The sequence below is a fragment of the Myotis brandtii genome, unplaced genomic scaffold (assembly GCF_000412655.1).
Source record: "Myotis brandtii unplaced genomic scaffold, ASM41265v1 scaffold868, whole genome shotgun sequence".
In the NCBI taxonomy this organism is placed as follows: Eukaryota; Metazoa; Chordata; class Mammalia; order Chiroptera; family Vespertilionidae; genus Myotis; species Myotis brandtii.
In genome coordinates, this window is record NW_005371540.1 from 823,601 (window position 1) to 839,693 (window position 16,093).

The 16,093-nt window shown below is 51.3% G+C and overlaps 1 protein-coding gene across 1 annotated transcript in view; it reads right to left on the reverse strand.

The window, feature by feature from the left end:
* PAXIP1 (PAX interacting (with transcription-activation domain) protein 1) overlaps nucleotides 1–16,087 on the reverse strand; it is a 37,397-nt gene extending 21,310 nt beyond the window's left edge. The window contains exons 1-6 of the mRNA XM_014532263.1: nucleotides 15,981–16,087; nucleotides 13,233–13,367; nucleotides 11,455–11,498; nucleotides 9,956–10,019; nucleotides 2,783–2,896; nucleotides 283–891 (exon numbers count right to left, since the gene is read on the reverse strand). Of these exons, the coding sequence (XP_014387749.1) occupies nucleotides 283–588 (306 nt within the window). The 5' untranslated portion in view covers nucleotides 589–891; nucleotides 2,783–2,896; nucleotides 9,956–10,019; ... (1 more) ...; nucleotides 13,233–13,367; nucleotides 15,981–16,087. The remainder of the gene's footprint in view (nucleotides 1–282; nucleotides 892–2,782; nucleotides 2,897–9,955; nucleotides 10,020–11,454; nucleotides 11,499–13,232; nucleotides 13,368–15,980) is intronic.
* Nucleotides 16,088–16,093: the final 6 nt, after the last annotated feature.

Below are 16,093 nucleotides of genomic sequence, written 5' to 3' on the forward strand. Positions count from 1 at the left end.
GTTGCAGAGGGCGGGAGGTGACGGACTGAGAAAGACAGAATGGTGGTTGCCGGACAGTCACGGGGACAGTCACAGGGAGTGCAGTCAGGAATGTGTGATAACTGTGATGTGGGGGGGAGGGGGGGCTGGGAATATAGGGGTCACTATGTAACTCACAGTCTAACCGCTGTGCTGTGCACCTGAAGCCCATACAAAGTAACAGTGAAAGTAAACTACATGAAAAAAACCAGTGAATGGACTTGAAGAAAGACTCACGTGGGCCACGCTGGACGGCCTGCTCACCTGCTGACCGTCGGCGCTGCCAGGGATGCTTCTCAGCGTCCGCATGGCGGGGTTCCAGGCGGCCAGCATGTCTGACCTCTCAGAACTCTGGAGGTTCGGTCCCGAGGCCATCAGGCCCCCACGGCTGTCGGAAGGCAGGATGCCCCCGGGGACGGGCGGCACGTTGGCACACAGGTTGATCAGGCCGGGCTCCTTGCCCACAGGCAGCCTGCGCTTTGCCGCCGCCACCTGGGGGACCTCAGCAGGGGTCCAGTTCAGGTTTCTCTCTTGCTTCTCAGGGGATGAGTCTGAGGAATCATCAAACATCAGCTCCCCCTTAGCTTTCTCAGGGTTTGACTTGGGAGAGAACTGCTGGTCCCCTGAAGGGGACCCTTCCTGAGAACTGGCAGGGCTCGACTTGTCATCCGTACTGCCCTCGTTCGGGGAGCCGTGCTCCTCATTGTCTACCTCCTCCTCCTCTTCCTCCTCCTCCTCCTCCTCTTCATAAACGATTAGGCGAGGGTGATAAAACGCTTCATCCTTTTTGGTTTTCTCGGATATGCAATCCAGGACCCAGTCGGGGGTCACGATTTTGATACTTGCTCTCCGCAGGGCACACTCGTACTTCTCCTAGGACAGAGAGCAGCACAGACAGCGGTCAGCCGCAGCACAGCCCGACCTTGCATTCCCGCTCAGCACTGAGGGCCCGCACACCGAGAGCCCCCGCTCCTCTCCTGCAGGGGCTGAGCCCCAAGCGAACCCTGTCTCAGTGATCAGGACAGTCTCATCCAGAGACTGTGTTTAATATAAAGGATGTTTTAGATACAAGAGCAGAGCTAGGAATCCTACGGAACACTCTCTCATGCAGGAAATGAATGTCTGCCATCTAATCTAGTTTCACTGGCACAGGGCGATGACTGTGGGGGTGTCTGCAGGACACCGGGGATCCGGAGCGCTCTCCTCACTGTTCTCTAGTGCTTCCTGAGCGCACTACCTGAGACCCAGAGGATGCACATCTCTGCCTGATGAGAAGGCAACATACCCCGGTGCTGAGCGGACGGGTAGGTTTAGTCAGGGGTCTACGAGGGGAAGGCCCAGGGCGAGCCTCCTTGCAGGGCATCGGACCGCAGTCCGAGGCAAACACCGGCTGAGGAGCCCGTGGGGGCAGGGACAGCAGAGGACTCTCCGACTGGCCAGGGTGCATAATGACCAGAGGACAGAGGAAGGAAGTGGACATTTAAACAAGAGTAATGTGACCAGTCTGTAAAGATGTCAGTTAACCAGCATCTCACCTGCCTGCTTCTAAAGACAAACTAGGTATTAAAGTGAAGTGATTTATTCTAAGCCAAAAACCATAGATACAAAAAGAACCCCCCACTATTTAACCAAAGCATGCTACTTTCCTCTTAAATTTTTATACAAAATACAAGTTTTTACTTAGATTTTAAGATTCATATGTTGAATTTTCACAGAAAAAGTTTCTTCTTGGATTGTGTGGCTGGTTAAGTCACAACCAAACTCACTGGTGTCCAGTTCCTTTTCTCGCCAGGACACTGGCAGGACCAGGAACGGCGGCTCAGTGCAGAGGTGACAGGGACCCCCTATGCTACGGGCTCTGCCGCCTCCCCCGCTCCTCCTGCGGCAGGCACTCAGATGAAACACTGAGGCATAAGGACTGGAGGAAGGGCTGGTATGTGACTTGTCTGCTATGAACACTGTACTTGATTCTCGGTCACACGCCGCTGTGCACAGAGGGACAGGTGTGAGTTCCACAGCAAAGCGGCACTGGGATGTCAGTGTGCCCGGCTCCCTGGGAGGGGGCTCAGCAGGTTGCAGGCATCCTCACCAGGCTCTGATTTAAGGGGCCAGGCCAGGCACAGTCTGCATTCCCACAAGTCCCCCGGGAGGCCGCTGCTGCGGACGTGGGGTGACCTGGGGCCCCACCAGTGTTTAGGGATGAGAGCCCTGTGCTTACCAAGATAAACGTGACTTCACATCTTCCAGATTATACATGAAAAGTCACTAAATGTGTGTTTGTAATTATGCTTGGGACAAGGCCATTTTAAAAATTGTGACAAGGACTAAAAATACAGGGTGTCCCCAAAAATGTACACACACTCTGGCTGCCAATTATAATTCCAATGGGTTAAATCTGAAAAGAAACATCAATGAGAGCTATCAGCTGTTTTTTGGGACACGCTGTATATATTTTCACAAATGAAAATGAACTTAAGTATTATTGGACTTGAAAGGAAACTCGAGAGATTCAAAACACTTTCCTATTTTCTCCATGAAATAACCCACAATTTCTTTGTATGCAGAAGACACATCTGGCTCCAAATGAAATTTATAATCACCTCACATCTTTTGTGGAATAAAGCTGGGCATAAACAACATAAACTAACCTAATCAGCATTTAAGAATGGAATCTAATGATTAACGGAAAAGAAGCTCAAGACCAACATGCCTCCCGGAAACGCTGGGGGGACACAGAAAAGGCGCACGTACAGGAAGCGCTTACCCCCTTCGGCTCCGGCACGACCAGGTGTGTGCACCTCTTGTTGAGGCTCAGCTGGCAGGCGCCCCCGTAGAAGGTCAGCAGGGCCCACAGGGCGCTTCTGTCTTCAGGTGACACCTGGTGAATCCGAAACAGGGCTCATGTCACACATTTGGTCTCTGCATGTCTGCTTACATGGTGACAAATAACAGTTCCTCTTTTTCTACATTTCTCCATTAAGTGAAACTAACCGGAGTATTAGTGGGAAAACCAAACAAGCTTTTTGCTATTTGTTTATAGTGATAAGAAGCTGCAGTCCTACATCACAGTTTTACAGACATCGCTTTTTCTGCCTTGTCACCAAATGAACAAGAAAATACTAGTCCACACTCCACCATCTCACTGAGTCACTTGCGAAGCATTTAAACAAGAGCAGCGTCAACATCACATTCAAGACGCTCCTCAGTCACAACCAGTAACAAAAGCTAATGATGAAACAGGTCAAATAAAGACACAAACACAGTGGTCTGCAAACTCGGGAAAACGTGAATTCTGTTTAACACAGAAAGAGAAGCAAGACAAGCCTCACAGAGACGGCGCCACACTCCTGAGGGGGAAGCAGGCTCCAGCTCGCGCTGGTGCTGTGAACAGGCCCCGGCTGACAACAGACAGCTCCCTTCCCTGCCTGCCTACTGTGCACCAGGACCTGTGCACTGCCTCTCCCTGCCCCTCACCCTCCTGGCCAAGGGAAGCAGGTAAGGAAACAAAGTCACAAAAACTGGCAGCCAATAATCGGAAAAGCTGGCTTCTGACACCCCATCTGTCTGAGCCCAGACAACATTTTCCCGCTGCTCTATGGGCTTCTCTAAGGGCAGTTACTGCCAAAAATAATTTCTAAAAATTAAAACTTCAGAGTCTGAAAGACAAACATTTAAGAAAAATAAAGGTGTTGGTGTTAATTCTAAAATATCATTGACCACTTCAACCTTTTTTAGATAATCCTATATAATAAAGAGCTAATATGCAAATGGTTGTCATGCCCTCACGGCTCAGACACTCAACACTGGGGAGAGAGGAATGGGGACCAGCCAGGCACAAATGAGCTTGTGAGAGAGGAATGGAGACCAGCCAGGCTGCAGCCCGGGAAAGGGACAAGCCGCCCGCCCCGTAGTCCTGGGCACCAGCGGCTGGGGCTCGGGCCCGGAAGAGGGACAAGCTGCCTGTCTCGCGGTCCCAGGTGCCAGTGGCTGCACCTGCACCTGCAGCCCAGGAGAAGGACAAGCTGCATGTTCCACGGTCCTGGGTGCCAGCGGCTGCACCTGTGTCTGAGGCCCTGGAAAGGGACAAGCCGCATAACCCCACGGTCCCAGGCACCAATGGCTGCACCTGTGCCTGCAACCCGGGAGAGGGACAAGCTGCCGGCCCCGTGGTCCTGCGGGGCAAGGCAGAGGCAGTTAGGGGCGATCAGGCCAGCAGGGGAGCAGTTAGGGGAGATCAGGCAGGCAGGCAGAGGGGTTAGGGACAATCAGGCAGGCAGGCAGGCGAGTGGTTAGGAGCGTGCAGTCCTGGATTGTGAGAGGCAGTCGGTCATCCCCCAAGGGGTCCTGGATTGGAGAGGGTGCAGGCCAGGCTGAGGGACCCCTTGCCCCTGTGCATGAATATTGTACACCGGGCCTCTATTTTATTATAAATTGAGGATTATGATTAAGAATTCTGAACTGTCTCATGTTAATTTTTAAAAAGTATTGGTAAACTGCATTTTTTCCTTTTAATTGCTATTATTCAGCTTGCCAAAAATCTAATATTCTACATCTACTCATCCATTTTACAAATAAGTCTAGAAATTATTTTACATTCCACACTGCTCTGTGAATACTAACAAGAACACATCAATTTTATAGAACCATTATTTTGCATCTGTTCAATTTAGTAAACCAATGTAACATTTCAGAAAATTGGATCAAAGGATTATTTTCATTAGAGGTTTTCACAAAAACATTTGTATCCTGCAGCATCTTGGAGGGTAAGATTTAATTATATGACAATAGAGGTTACTCTGATGAATCATTACATAATCTTTAATAAAGTGAAATTAAAAACATAACCTAGATGTGCTTTTACTACAAAGACTTGGCCACACGTGGCCTTGGTGAGGAATTACTTCTGTTTCACTGAAGGCAGTCATTCTAACCTAGCCCTGCCTGGCCCAAGTCCTGGGCCTGGCCTCACATGGCCCCGCGGGATGCGGTGGCGTGCTGGGGAAAGAGCCGCGGGAGGAGGAGGGAGGCCTGGTCAGACACGGGACCTCAGAAACCACCCTGTCAACTGGGACAGCGCCATGAGCAACACTCGCCAGCCCGAGTCAGAGTGCAAGGACCTAACCCAGCCGTGGGCAAACTACGGCCCACGGGCCGGATCCAGCCCGTTTGAAATGAATAAAACTAAAAAAAAAAAGACCGTACCCTTTAATGTAATGATGTTTACTTTGAATTTATATTAGTTCACACAAACACTCCATCCATGCTTTTGTTCCGGCCCTCCGGTCCAGTTTAAGAACCCATTGTGGCCCTCGAGTCAAAAAGTTTGCCCACCCCTGATAACCCCACAGCGCATTCACTGCAGCTGTGCCCGCACGCTGGTAACGACGAAGGCTCTTTCATTCCCCACCAAAATGTTCACCCTAGCGGGAACAGGATTATGGGGACATTTTTGTTTTCATTTTTTATACTTTTCTGTATTTTCCAAATTTTATAACTGGGGAAAAGTACTTTTTTTTTAAAGCAACTTTCTAAACTCAAATCTACTACCTCCACTAATGAAGCCGAATGTCTGCTCAGTGCCTTCAGGCTAAAATTCAAAAAAAGTGAACATGTGTCTCCAGCCCTTCCTGACCTGTCTGGCTGCCAGGGCCTCTTCCTCTTGGTAGGACGCCCACACGTGTGCCCACCCTGCCTACGGAACTAAGCAACACTCTTTGCCACACCTGCTGTCCCCATGCCTCACACACACCCCATGCCGCCACCCCTCAAGGAGGTGCTCGGCTGCCGCTGCCCTGGCCCCACAGCAAGCTGCTCACAGGTACCCACCTGCTTGTCCTCCCCTCCTCCCCCCGCCCCCGCCTCGTCCCCTAAGCTTGAAGCAGAGAGGATGCTGACTCACCTGTGTGCCCTAAGTGAGTGCTGCCCTTCCCAGCTTCTCCCTGAGCTCACACCTCAAATGCTCCCTGGCTCTAGCCCACATGAAAGCTCCTTGCCCAGCCTTGATTACAAACTAGAATCCCATTCATTAGAGGCCCGAGTCTTACATGTCCTTGGTATCTTTCACAGGACCAAGTACAGGGAGGTACATGGGTAGGCAGTCTGACATACAGAATGAAAAGGGCTTTTATTTTCTGTCCTCCAGATTTAAACTGTGTCGCCACCTGTCTCGGCCTCTTCCCTGAAACCTACCCAGCACCCAACAACAGGCCTCAGCCTGCACCAGCGTGGGGTCAGAGGCAGGGTGCCTGCTCCCCAACTTCCACTGCTTAGTACTCTTCCCTGCTGTCCCTGGAGAGCGCGGAAGGACTCCAACAGAGCTCAGCTGTACAAGCCCCTGATGGGAAGACAGAGGTCTCTCCGAAGCACGGTCCCTTCGTAGAGGTGGAGTCCTCCTGGGTTCCAAGAGGGGCAGACACCAGGGTCTCTCCTCATGCAGACCAAGCATGGCAGTGGTTCCCCGCCACCCACCCCCGGTAAACCATTCCACACTTGACATTTGCACACGTTACACGTGGTCTGAGTTCACAGGTCTGCACCCTCAGACTCATTGAGTGGCAGTCTCTCATTCGCTTGGCTCCTGGGCACTACTCCTGTCACAAAGGAAGTGGTCAGCCAGCTGCATGAGCTTGTTAATGCAGCTCAAAACTGGATTTCCTGCCACCTCGGACATCAGTGCCCAGCATGCTTTTCACCAGGACTTCTTCACGCCAACGACTAGCAGGAAGAGCCTCTGCCCCTCCCCTCGTGTGCGCCATCTCCCTGCACTTGGGCGCAGGTCTCTATCACTGGCCCGATGCACACTGGGAAGTTAGAGTCACTCACCGTAAGTGACACACTGAGAACACAGTAAGTAACCCACAGAGGTCATAACACTGAGCCTGGACTCCGACTGCTATTAGTCTGATTGAATTTGCTCGAAGGACTTAAAATCCTGCCCAAGGTCTTACTAAATTCACCTTGTCCACCACAGACCCAGCCACGCCCCAGAATGCACCTCGGACCTCGATACTCCCACCAGCTGGGCCACTTCCCAGACCACCGGACAGGACCAGTGACCGTGTGTACCTAGGAGACTGAGGGCAGCTTCCCATACCACCCCCCGCAACCCCACCCATTACCACACCTTTGTCTTCCCAGCCCAGAACAGAGATCTACTTAGACCCCAGCCTGTACTATGGCCCCGAGCCCATCAGCGGCCCTGTGTCACTGTCCAGGGCCACAGGACAACTGTCTGCTACCAATGAATGCTCCTCGCCTTTACCTGGGCGCTACTGTTTCCCAGCAAAAAAAAAGCAAAACTGGTAAGCCTGACTCACTTTGGCTCCCAAAATCCTATCGTCCTCCTCCAGTATCCTCTGTGCTAGCCCAGCTCCACTGCCGTCATCTGCCCTCTAGTCCCCTTCCTCCAGGTAGACAGCTGATCACCCCAAATGCCACGCTTTCACACCGCTTCCTCACCTGCCCTCAGAAACCAGCTCCTGTTTCACACCCAGCAACGATGCGACCACCAACCAGAAGAGCACTGGAATGGGGGGCCTCTGACCCTGGTCTCAGGGGGAAGCACCTCCCACGGGGTGAGCGCAGCTTCTCCCCGTACCTGACGCCCCACCTGGCTCCAGTCAGTGGCCTCAGCGCGGTATCTCCACCCCGCAGGGCTGACCCAAATCCAAACCTCTGTCTGGTCTAAGACTGGACCGGTCCCTCCCATAAACTCCCATCCTTCCCCTGCCCTCAGTCCGCTAACAGCTCCCAGACTAGTGTCACCTACAAGATTTCAGGGGTTTAATTTTGTTTGCTTGTCCTGTGTTTTCCAAATGTTCTAGGAAACATTTATAATCCAAAATGAAACATAAAGCAGCCCCCCTCCGCTGGCTCCTTCATCAGGTTCACACTCAGATTCCTGTCTCAGTCCCCTGTCCGCCCCTCCTCCCCTCCTCCACACCCGGCACAGGCTGCCAGGGCCTTGCTGCCCCTCCCACCTGCTCTATTTGGAAAGCCCTCTCCCTGCCCCATTTTTACTCCAATTCTGCCCATTCTTTCAGGCCCACTCAATCTGACATCCTCCACCAAGGGCCCTAACCTGGAGTCCACACTGCTGCCTCCTTCTGAGCTTAGAGGTCAGCACCTGTGCCACCTGACCCGGGACTCACGCGCAGATGCTACATACACAGTCACCCTCCATGTCATGTGTATCTATATATATAAAACCCTAAGCAACCATTCAACCATTTGACTGTTTGACCGGTGGCTATGACGCGCACTGATCACCAGGAGGCAGATGCTCAACGGAGGAGCTGCCCCCTGGTGGTCAGTGTGCTCCCGTGGGAGCGCCACTCGGCTGACCAATGGGTGCCAGAAGCCAGGCTCACGGCTGGTAAGCGCAGTTGCGGCAGAGCAAGCCTCTCCTGCCTCCGTGGCAGCAGGCTCAGCGGGGCTGGGATGAGGGGGATCACTGTGGCGCCCCGTCCAGGCTTGGGCTCAGGCTCCTCCCCGGCCACCTGCCGCTTCGTGCACTACTACATCCTTCGGGGGATGTCAGACTGCCGGCTTTGGGCCTGGCCTTCGGGCCTGAACTGGGGTCCCAGACTGCGAGAGGGCGCAGGCCAGGCTGAGGAACCCCACTGGTACACAAATACGTGCACCAAGCCTCTAGTTATGTAATAATCCACTACATACATGACCTTTGTTAAATGCAGCTGTTAGTTTTTCCTCTCAAGACAAAGTGTTCTCTAGCGCTCAACTAATAATGACTATGTCATAATTGTATAATTCTAATGACCTGTGCTTCTTTATTTCCCCAAGTCAGCCCTGGTAAACCCCACATCACTGCAGCCCTGGCCCCTGACATCCCAGTCTCCCTGCCCAGCCTCTTCCTCCCACTTTCTCATTCAGTTCGAGCCTCGGGACTGGGCTTTGAAGCTCTGAACCCAGAAATCCAGGCAAGACAAATACAACTACATGTGAAATGCGCATTTTAGCCAGAGAACACTGTTTATGCATGATGAGTGATAGTAAAAAAAATTTTCACTTTAAAAGTTTTCTGATATTTACTCTAAATTTGAACATACAGAGAAGCATAAGGAAAATAATAAAAAGTAACATGTGACCACAGTAACCATTATTAAAGGGCTTTCATTTTAGCCAACTTTAAAGATCACCATGTAAATATGCATTTATGGCACCAACGTGAAAAACACTAAGACACAAATACCAAAAAACTCCTATTCTTGAGGAAAAAAGCCAAATTTTCAAGGATGTGTATTAAGTGGATGTAACAAAAACAAAACGAAGGGATTTTATAATCTTCCAGCGCTTCCAGAATTTACAAGAGACGCAAACAAAACCCAGTAACCATAATTAAGCTTACTTATTGCTTAGATGGCTGACACCATTGATATGAAGAACTGAGTCTGGCCAATAACCTCACAATTTCAAACTAAATATTACTGGTTCCATAATCCTCTATTAAAAAGGCATTTTTTAAAAAGCAAGACTACAATCTAAATTCCTTTTCATCTCACTAACATCCTTGACGTGCCCTTTCTCAAAGGCTTGCTCCAAGATGGGGCTAAACACTTTCCCAAAAACACTAAGGCCCAGATCATGGAATGGGACCACGAGCACACAGAACAGCAGCGTTCCGAGGCGCTGTCCACTGACTAGTGATTCTAGATACATTTCTCTATGTAGTTTTAAAATAAGTCCAAGTAATAGCAACTTGATTTTTTTTATAATCGTTTTTTATAGCTAGAGGGTGTTTTCAGCTGGGGGTTGAGAGGACAGATTACAATAAAAAACAATAACTATTCCCTTCTCTCATCACCCACATCTGGAAATGAAGCATGAGTGTTACACAACTGTGCCCCATGGAGCACGCAGCTCAGCAATGCTTGTGCACCAACACAGATAACACGAGAGTGACCGCGGGCGTGCTCACCTGAGACAGGCAGGCTATGACTCCAAAAAAGGTCTGGCAGGACTCTGGAGAAAATCCATTGACTCTGATGGACGGTTATTAAGATTCCAATGCAATGAGATCAGTGACACCTGCAGTTCACGCACTCACTCACACTCTCACTCATCCACCACAGGAAGACACAGAGCGAAGGTGACAGCATAGAGGAGAGGTTTCCATGAGAGCGCTCCCAAAGCCAGTGAGCGTGGCACTCACCAAGCACCTGGCCCGAGAGCCAGCACAGGCGTGCACATGCCCATATACACAGGGCAGAGTGGGCATCTCAGAGCAAGCCCACAGTCTCGAGTGGATCCCTTTCGCTGTGCAGCAAGGAATCCCTCGTAAAAGGGCCTGAGCTCTGGTGCTAATGCCTCCACTAACTGTGAGAACAAGCCAGACCCCCTGAGCGTCAGCTCCCCCTTTGCTAACACTAGAGCCAGCAACGCTCTTCTAAAGCTCTGACTTTAAAATTCATTCAGAATCCCGCCTGAAGAGCGTCTGTGAGCCAACCGGGCACGGCCGTCCCTACGCAGGCTCTGGGCTTGGGTGCTCATAGGCCAGCCTGGCCTGAGCTCACACGGCCTCTTCTGAAGACTGTGGAGTATCTGCAATCCTGTCCCTATAGGAGAAAGTCCACCTACCGAGATGGGTGAACAAAGAGAATCATCAGACTGGAAACGCTACTGCACTTTGAGGTCTCCTACCCAGGCAGACTGAGACCCGCTAAATCTGAGCCTGCAGCGTGCAGGGCCCTGCACACCCCAACCTCATGCCGCCAGCCCTACTGCCATGCTCCTGCCTTCACTTGGGCCCTCGGCTGGCAAACACTTAGCAAAGCAGGAACAAGGGAAAGCTGGAGGGTGTGGTCCTGGAGACCCGAGTGCCCACTCTGACCCTGGAGCTTCTCCGGGATGGCAAGTGGTGGCTGGATGATGGCCTTCTGAGGGCGCCTGTGAGGAGGGCGCCCGACCCACACAGGAGTAACCTCTCATCTGCAGAAGTACCCCCCACTCCCAGTCTGCTTTCCCTGTGTTCATGAAGAACACCCCCCCCCCCCCAATAAAACCAAAACCCATTTCCTTTAACTCTTTACAATGGATGAGAAATCGGATTTCTGGGCCAGACTTGCTCAAATTCTGCATATCATCCAAGAACTGAGCATAAAGGGATACTTCCTGTTTACTTGAGGTCCCTATAAATACTTAATGCAGTAAGATGCCCGCTGTCGGCACCGATCCAATAAGGACTAACGGCGTCCACAGGAACAGCCTGGCCCCAAGCAGAACGGAGGGGGCTGCATGACATCATCTACTTCCCAGCCCTAAAATGTTCACAGCACAACTGGAGCCTGCAGCTGTGTCCACTCAGCCAGGACACAGGATGGACACAACACAATTCACCATGGAACCCACTTCTCACCCAGCAATTCCCACATCAGGCATCAATGCTCTCTCCTCCCTCCCTTCCCCCAAAAAGGATACGGCAGGAGCGCTCCGCACTGCACAGACAGAACCACCCAGGACGGCTGCAAAAGAAAACAGGACTCAATCAAAGGCTGTTTCCAACTTACAGTGACATACTCCACCAGTGTTGCTCCTAGACACTAAAGGCTCGGTTATAACTGACCACGAAGCACCCAGACTGCAACGATGGTATTCAAGTAGCAGGAACACCAGGGCCAAAGGCTCGCTGTGAATGCCCAAAGAGAAAGCCTAAAATTATGTATAAAAGTTGAATTCCACGCATTACTGCTTAAGCCTCGAGGCTGGCTGGAAACGGTCCTGCCAACTGAGGCCCCCTGCCCTCCCCAAGCAACCTGTACCGCCCCCTCCTAAGTCCTTTTTGATCCCAAATCAAATAAGGTCTGAACTAGTTTTTTCAATGAAACCAAATAGACACGATGTCAGTACACCATACAAGGTAACTTATGAATTCTAAAACTCAAATTATAAAACCGTAAGTTAATCACTACCTTTGGGGGTACTTTACATATTTTTAAATTATCTTACCTTATATTTTTTATATTTAATTTTAAGAAGTACATAAATCACTATACTGATAGCTCTGCTTCACGAAATCACTATGTAAAAATCTAGTGATGCCCGGTTTAGCCAGCCGACGACTGGAGGACTTCACCAGCTGAAACACGCACACACTCCCGTTAGCTCACATGCCAGATATTTACTGAGATTCTCCTAGGTGCACCAGCCAGGACACGAACACAGAAGTGCCGTCTCTCATGCAGCAGCACCCTCGCTAATGCTCTGCACTGCTTCTGTCACTGCCTTAAAAGAACTTTGGAGCCCAGCTGGCCTGGCTCAGTGGTTGAGTGTCAACCTGTGAACCAGGAGGTCACAGTTCGATTCCCAGTCAGGGCACACGTCCAAGTTGTGGGCTCGATTCCCGGTAGGGGGCGTGCAGGAGGTAGCCGATCCATGATTCTCTCTCATCATTGATGTTTCTAGCTCTCTCTCCCTCTCCCTTACTCTCTGAAATCAATAAAAAATATATATTTTAAAAAAAAGAACTTTGGAAAGCGAAGTACCCCTCATCCTTTTTTTAGGTGATGCCAACAACTTTTCAGCATAAGTTTATCTTCTGCAGACAGAGTGCAGGAATATCAAACGTTTTATGAAATGGAGACTGGCTCTACTTGGGATAATTGTTGCATGAAGATCTGATCACTTTACCGAATGCTGAGCTAACTCACTGGGTAAGTGCACCTCGCCGAAAGAAAGCACCTTGCCAGCGAATCTTCACATGGTCTGACTCTAGTCAAACTCCCGGGAATTCAGTTAAGCTGGATCAGGAACCTACATCGGTGACCCTGCTTTGACCCTCCTGCATTCAGAACGCCTTCACATGAGCCGGGCCATTCTCAGCAGCAGCACCCAGAGCCCCTCAGGTCTGCTCAGACACCCAGTTGCTAGGTATCCCTTTGACGTGTCCCGAGGATGCTCAGAGGCGGGGGGCAATGCAGGGTACCAGGACTCGGTGGGCGATGGTGGACAGGGGAGGGGGACAGCTGTGAAGGGGTATCCTCAGGCTGCAGGAAGGGCCCCAGAAGGAAGCCGACTCTCTGGAAAGGATCCCTGACGACAGTCTGTGGTCACAGTCACAGGGATCTACAGGTGGCGATCTGACTGCTTCCTCCAGCCTGGGTGTCGCTGGGCCCCATGTACACATACACTACAAATCATGGGGTGTTACCTACATACAATTTCATTCCAGAGGGTAGTACAAAATATTTGCTACCGACCTTCACAACAGGTAAATCAAAGACTTCCCGGGCCTCCCCGACCTCCGGGTTGTCCCCGTCCTCTGAGATGATGTGCGAGGCCAGTGCGTTGTAGGACACTTCCTTAGCCTTCCCAGCCTTTAGAAGCTGAATAACCTTTAAAAAAAACCACACACATTAAAATTCTGCATTTCATTCTTGGTTTGTACAAATTAGTGTGAACATGAACATTCTAATTAAAAACACACCCTGTTCTCCACACACACCTTTTACTCTGTCATAGTCAATGAAACATTAGGGGACAATGAGAAGCAGCAACTCTTGGTTCACTGACAAGTGAGCAGGGAGGCTACTGTGAGCAGGTGCCACAGGGTAGAGGACTGACAGACACTTAGTGCACAGCCCTGTGCACTGGAGATCTGGTCTGGCTTGGCGATGGGTGGTCACCGCCAATGGGAAAGGCCCGGGAAGGGACACAGCAGGTCCCTGACTGGACGTCACAGGAACTGAACTCCAGTTTCTGTCAATGGGCCCGTGCTAAACCTGGTTTTGGGTTTTGTGACATGTCCTTTTGCTGCAGGTCCAAGAACCTATTGACGAAGGTGAGGACTCGCTGGACATGAGCAGAATCCTTGTGAATTTAAAGCAATTAAGGAGGCAAAGACAATGCTGCGCTGTGGGGAGAGCAGTGTTCCCACGGGTGGGGTGAGCACAAATGCACTGCACACACACACACGTTCTTCTGTGCTATGCAGTTTTATTCTCAGGGAAGGCAGGAGGGCTGGGAGCAGGTAAGTCATGATCAGATTTTCTAGAAAGATTGATTGTCAATGTCAAAGAATGGACTGGGTTGGCTCCATGATGAGCCAGGTGACCTGGGAGGAGTGGCTGCAATAACCAGGTGATGAGGCAGGCACGTGACCTAAAGGAATGTTGCCAGGGGAGGAAGAAGATACATGTGAGAGACCTAGCAGGACATAGTGACTGCAAGGGGTGTAGGCACAGGAGGAAAGAATGAAGTGCTGGGAACCACAAGACCAGCACAGAGGGCGGAGCACACGGCCGGGGTGGGGACCGGAAAAGAAGGAAGTTTAGATTAGTGAAATGACAGCCAGAGCTCTGGAGCTGAGGGGGTGGGGGGGCACAACACCTGCAGCAGAGACCTCAGGACCCAGGGGAGGCAGGTGCAGCTCCAAGTGTGCCCCACCACCAGGGATATGGAGCCCACACAGCTGAGTTTACCCACAACAGGGACAACCTCTTTAGGATATGTTACCGACCATCAATAGGACTGGAACAGATCCCAGTACTTGTTTCATGAATGAAAGCACCATGGTCATCAGCCACAAACCAGCTCACCTTTCTCCCTCCCCTGGACCTCCAAGCATCTTTAGCTTCACTTGCGCACAACCCGTCTCACGGAAAATGCCTCCATTCTGCTCCAGATCCTGCTGCCTTTTCTAAGAGTCTGGAAACTTCACCCTCTCCCCGCTGCCTACAAAGTACCAAGTGGTCACATCTTGCATACATGCACATGCGCAAACGCAGACCCGTGCCCTGGCCCTTCTCTGCTTCCTTTTGATGCCTGATTTCTTGAAACAATAAGCAGCCTTTTGGGTTTCACACCCTCACTGCTGCCCAGCGTCTGCCAACAGCTTCACTGCCGACGCCTGCAGGCTCAGGTGGACTCTGAGGATGCCCAAGGCGCCGCCTGTCCAGTCTCCACACTGCCCACCGCGGCCTGACAGGCACCTCTGCTCCAGGTCCACCAATCGTCCGGGGTCTCCCAAACACACGGATGGCTCCTCTCCTCAGCACAGGTCCCACCCGAAGGGCATCATCTTTCACCCGGAGTGAAGAACCCGTGGGGAAGGACGCCACTCGGAAACCTTTCAGTGGTCCTTCCCCTGGGCACCCCAGCACCCAGCACCCTACGATAACGCCCTCAGGTGTGCCACCCGCCCACCGCATCTTTCTGTTACACCTGACGTGCACTGGATGTTCAACGTGTCAACTCTCTGAGTCCGTATTTATGGAACCCAGACAATCGGAGGCTCTGGCTCTATACATTTTAGGAAGTAAACTGTTGCAGATCCAAGTGGTTTGTGAACATTTTTAAGCACTTAGATCTGACTTACACCGTTGAGCAAATGTGGTTCAACATAACTTGCTCCAGGGTTTAAGTAGCATGGGGTTCAAGTCCTAAATGAGATGGGGGTGAAAGAAAGGGGAGCTATCAGCACTGGAAAATGCTAACGTCATCACAGGCTCGAATCATCACTCTGGGTTCAGAGCCTGCTTATGTTTACATTCAGAGCTAAAGTCACTTCACCCTAAAGGTGCAGGGAAGTACCACGTGGGGGTCAGCTGGGGAGTCTGGTTAGTAAGACACCAAGCACAAGCCTGGGGAACGCCAAGACCCCCGTGCCTTCTATACCAACTCTCCTTCTACGCCCACCATGTATGTGCCTTTGCTAAGCTCAGCCCGAACCTTCCCCGGCTCCCCACGCCCTCCCTCCAGGCGTGGCCCTCACTAGGGAGGAGACCCCGGGCCACACAACTGCATAGATAAAGAAGGGAGAATCAGATTAACCCAAAGAGTGTACTCAACTAAGACTGATTCCCCCTGCAGGGTCTGGCTGGCCTTCAAACAGATGCATCACTGAGAAAAAGCTTAGGAAAAGCCACAGAGCCTTTTGCACGAGCCCACACTAGAAAGTTTTAAAGGGCGGGTGTGGATGGTGCTGAGTGGGTATTTCCTACACTTACGGTACAGTCCACCCAGTTAGGAAAATGCAGGAATTCGCCTTCGCTGGTGAACGGAGCGCTCCGCGGTGCGCAGATGACAGCTGGGTGGCTGCCACCCGGGCCGGCGAGCAGCC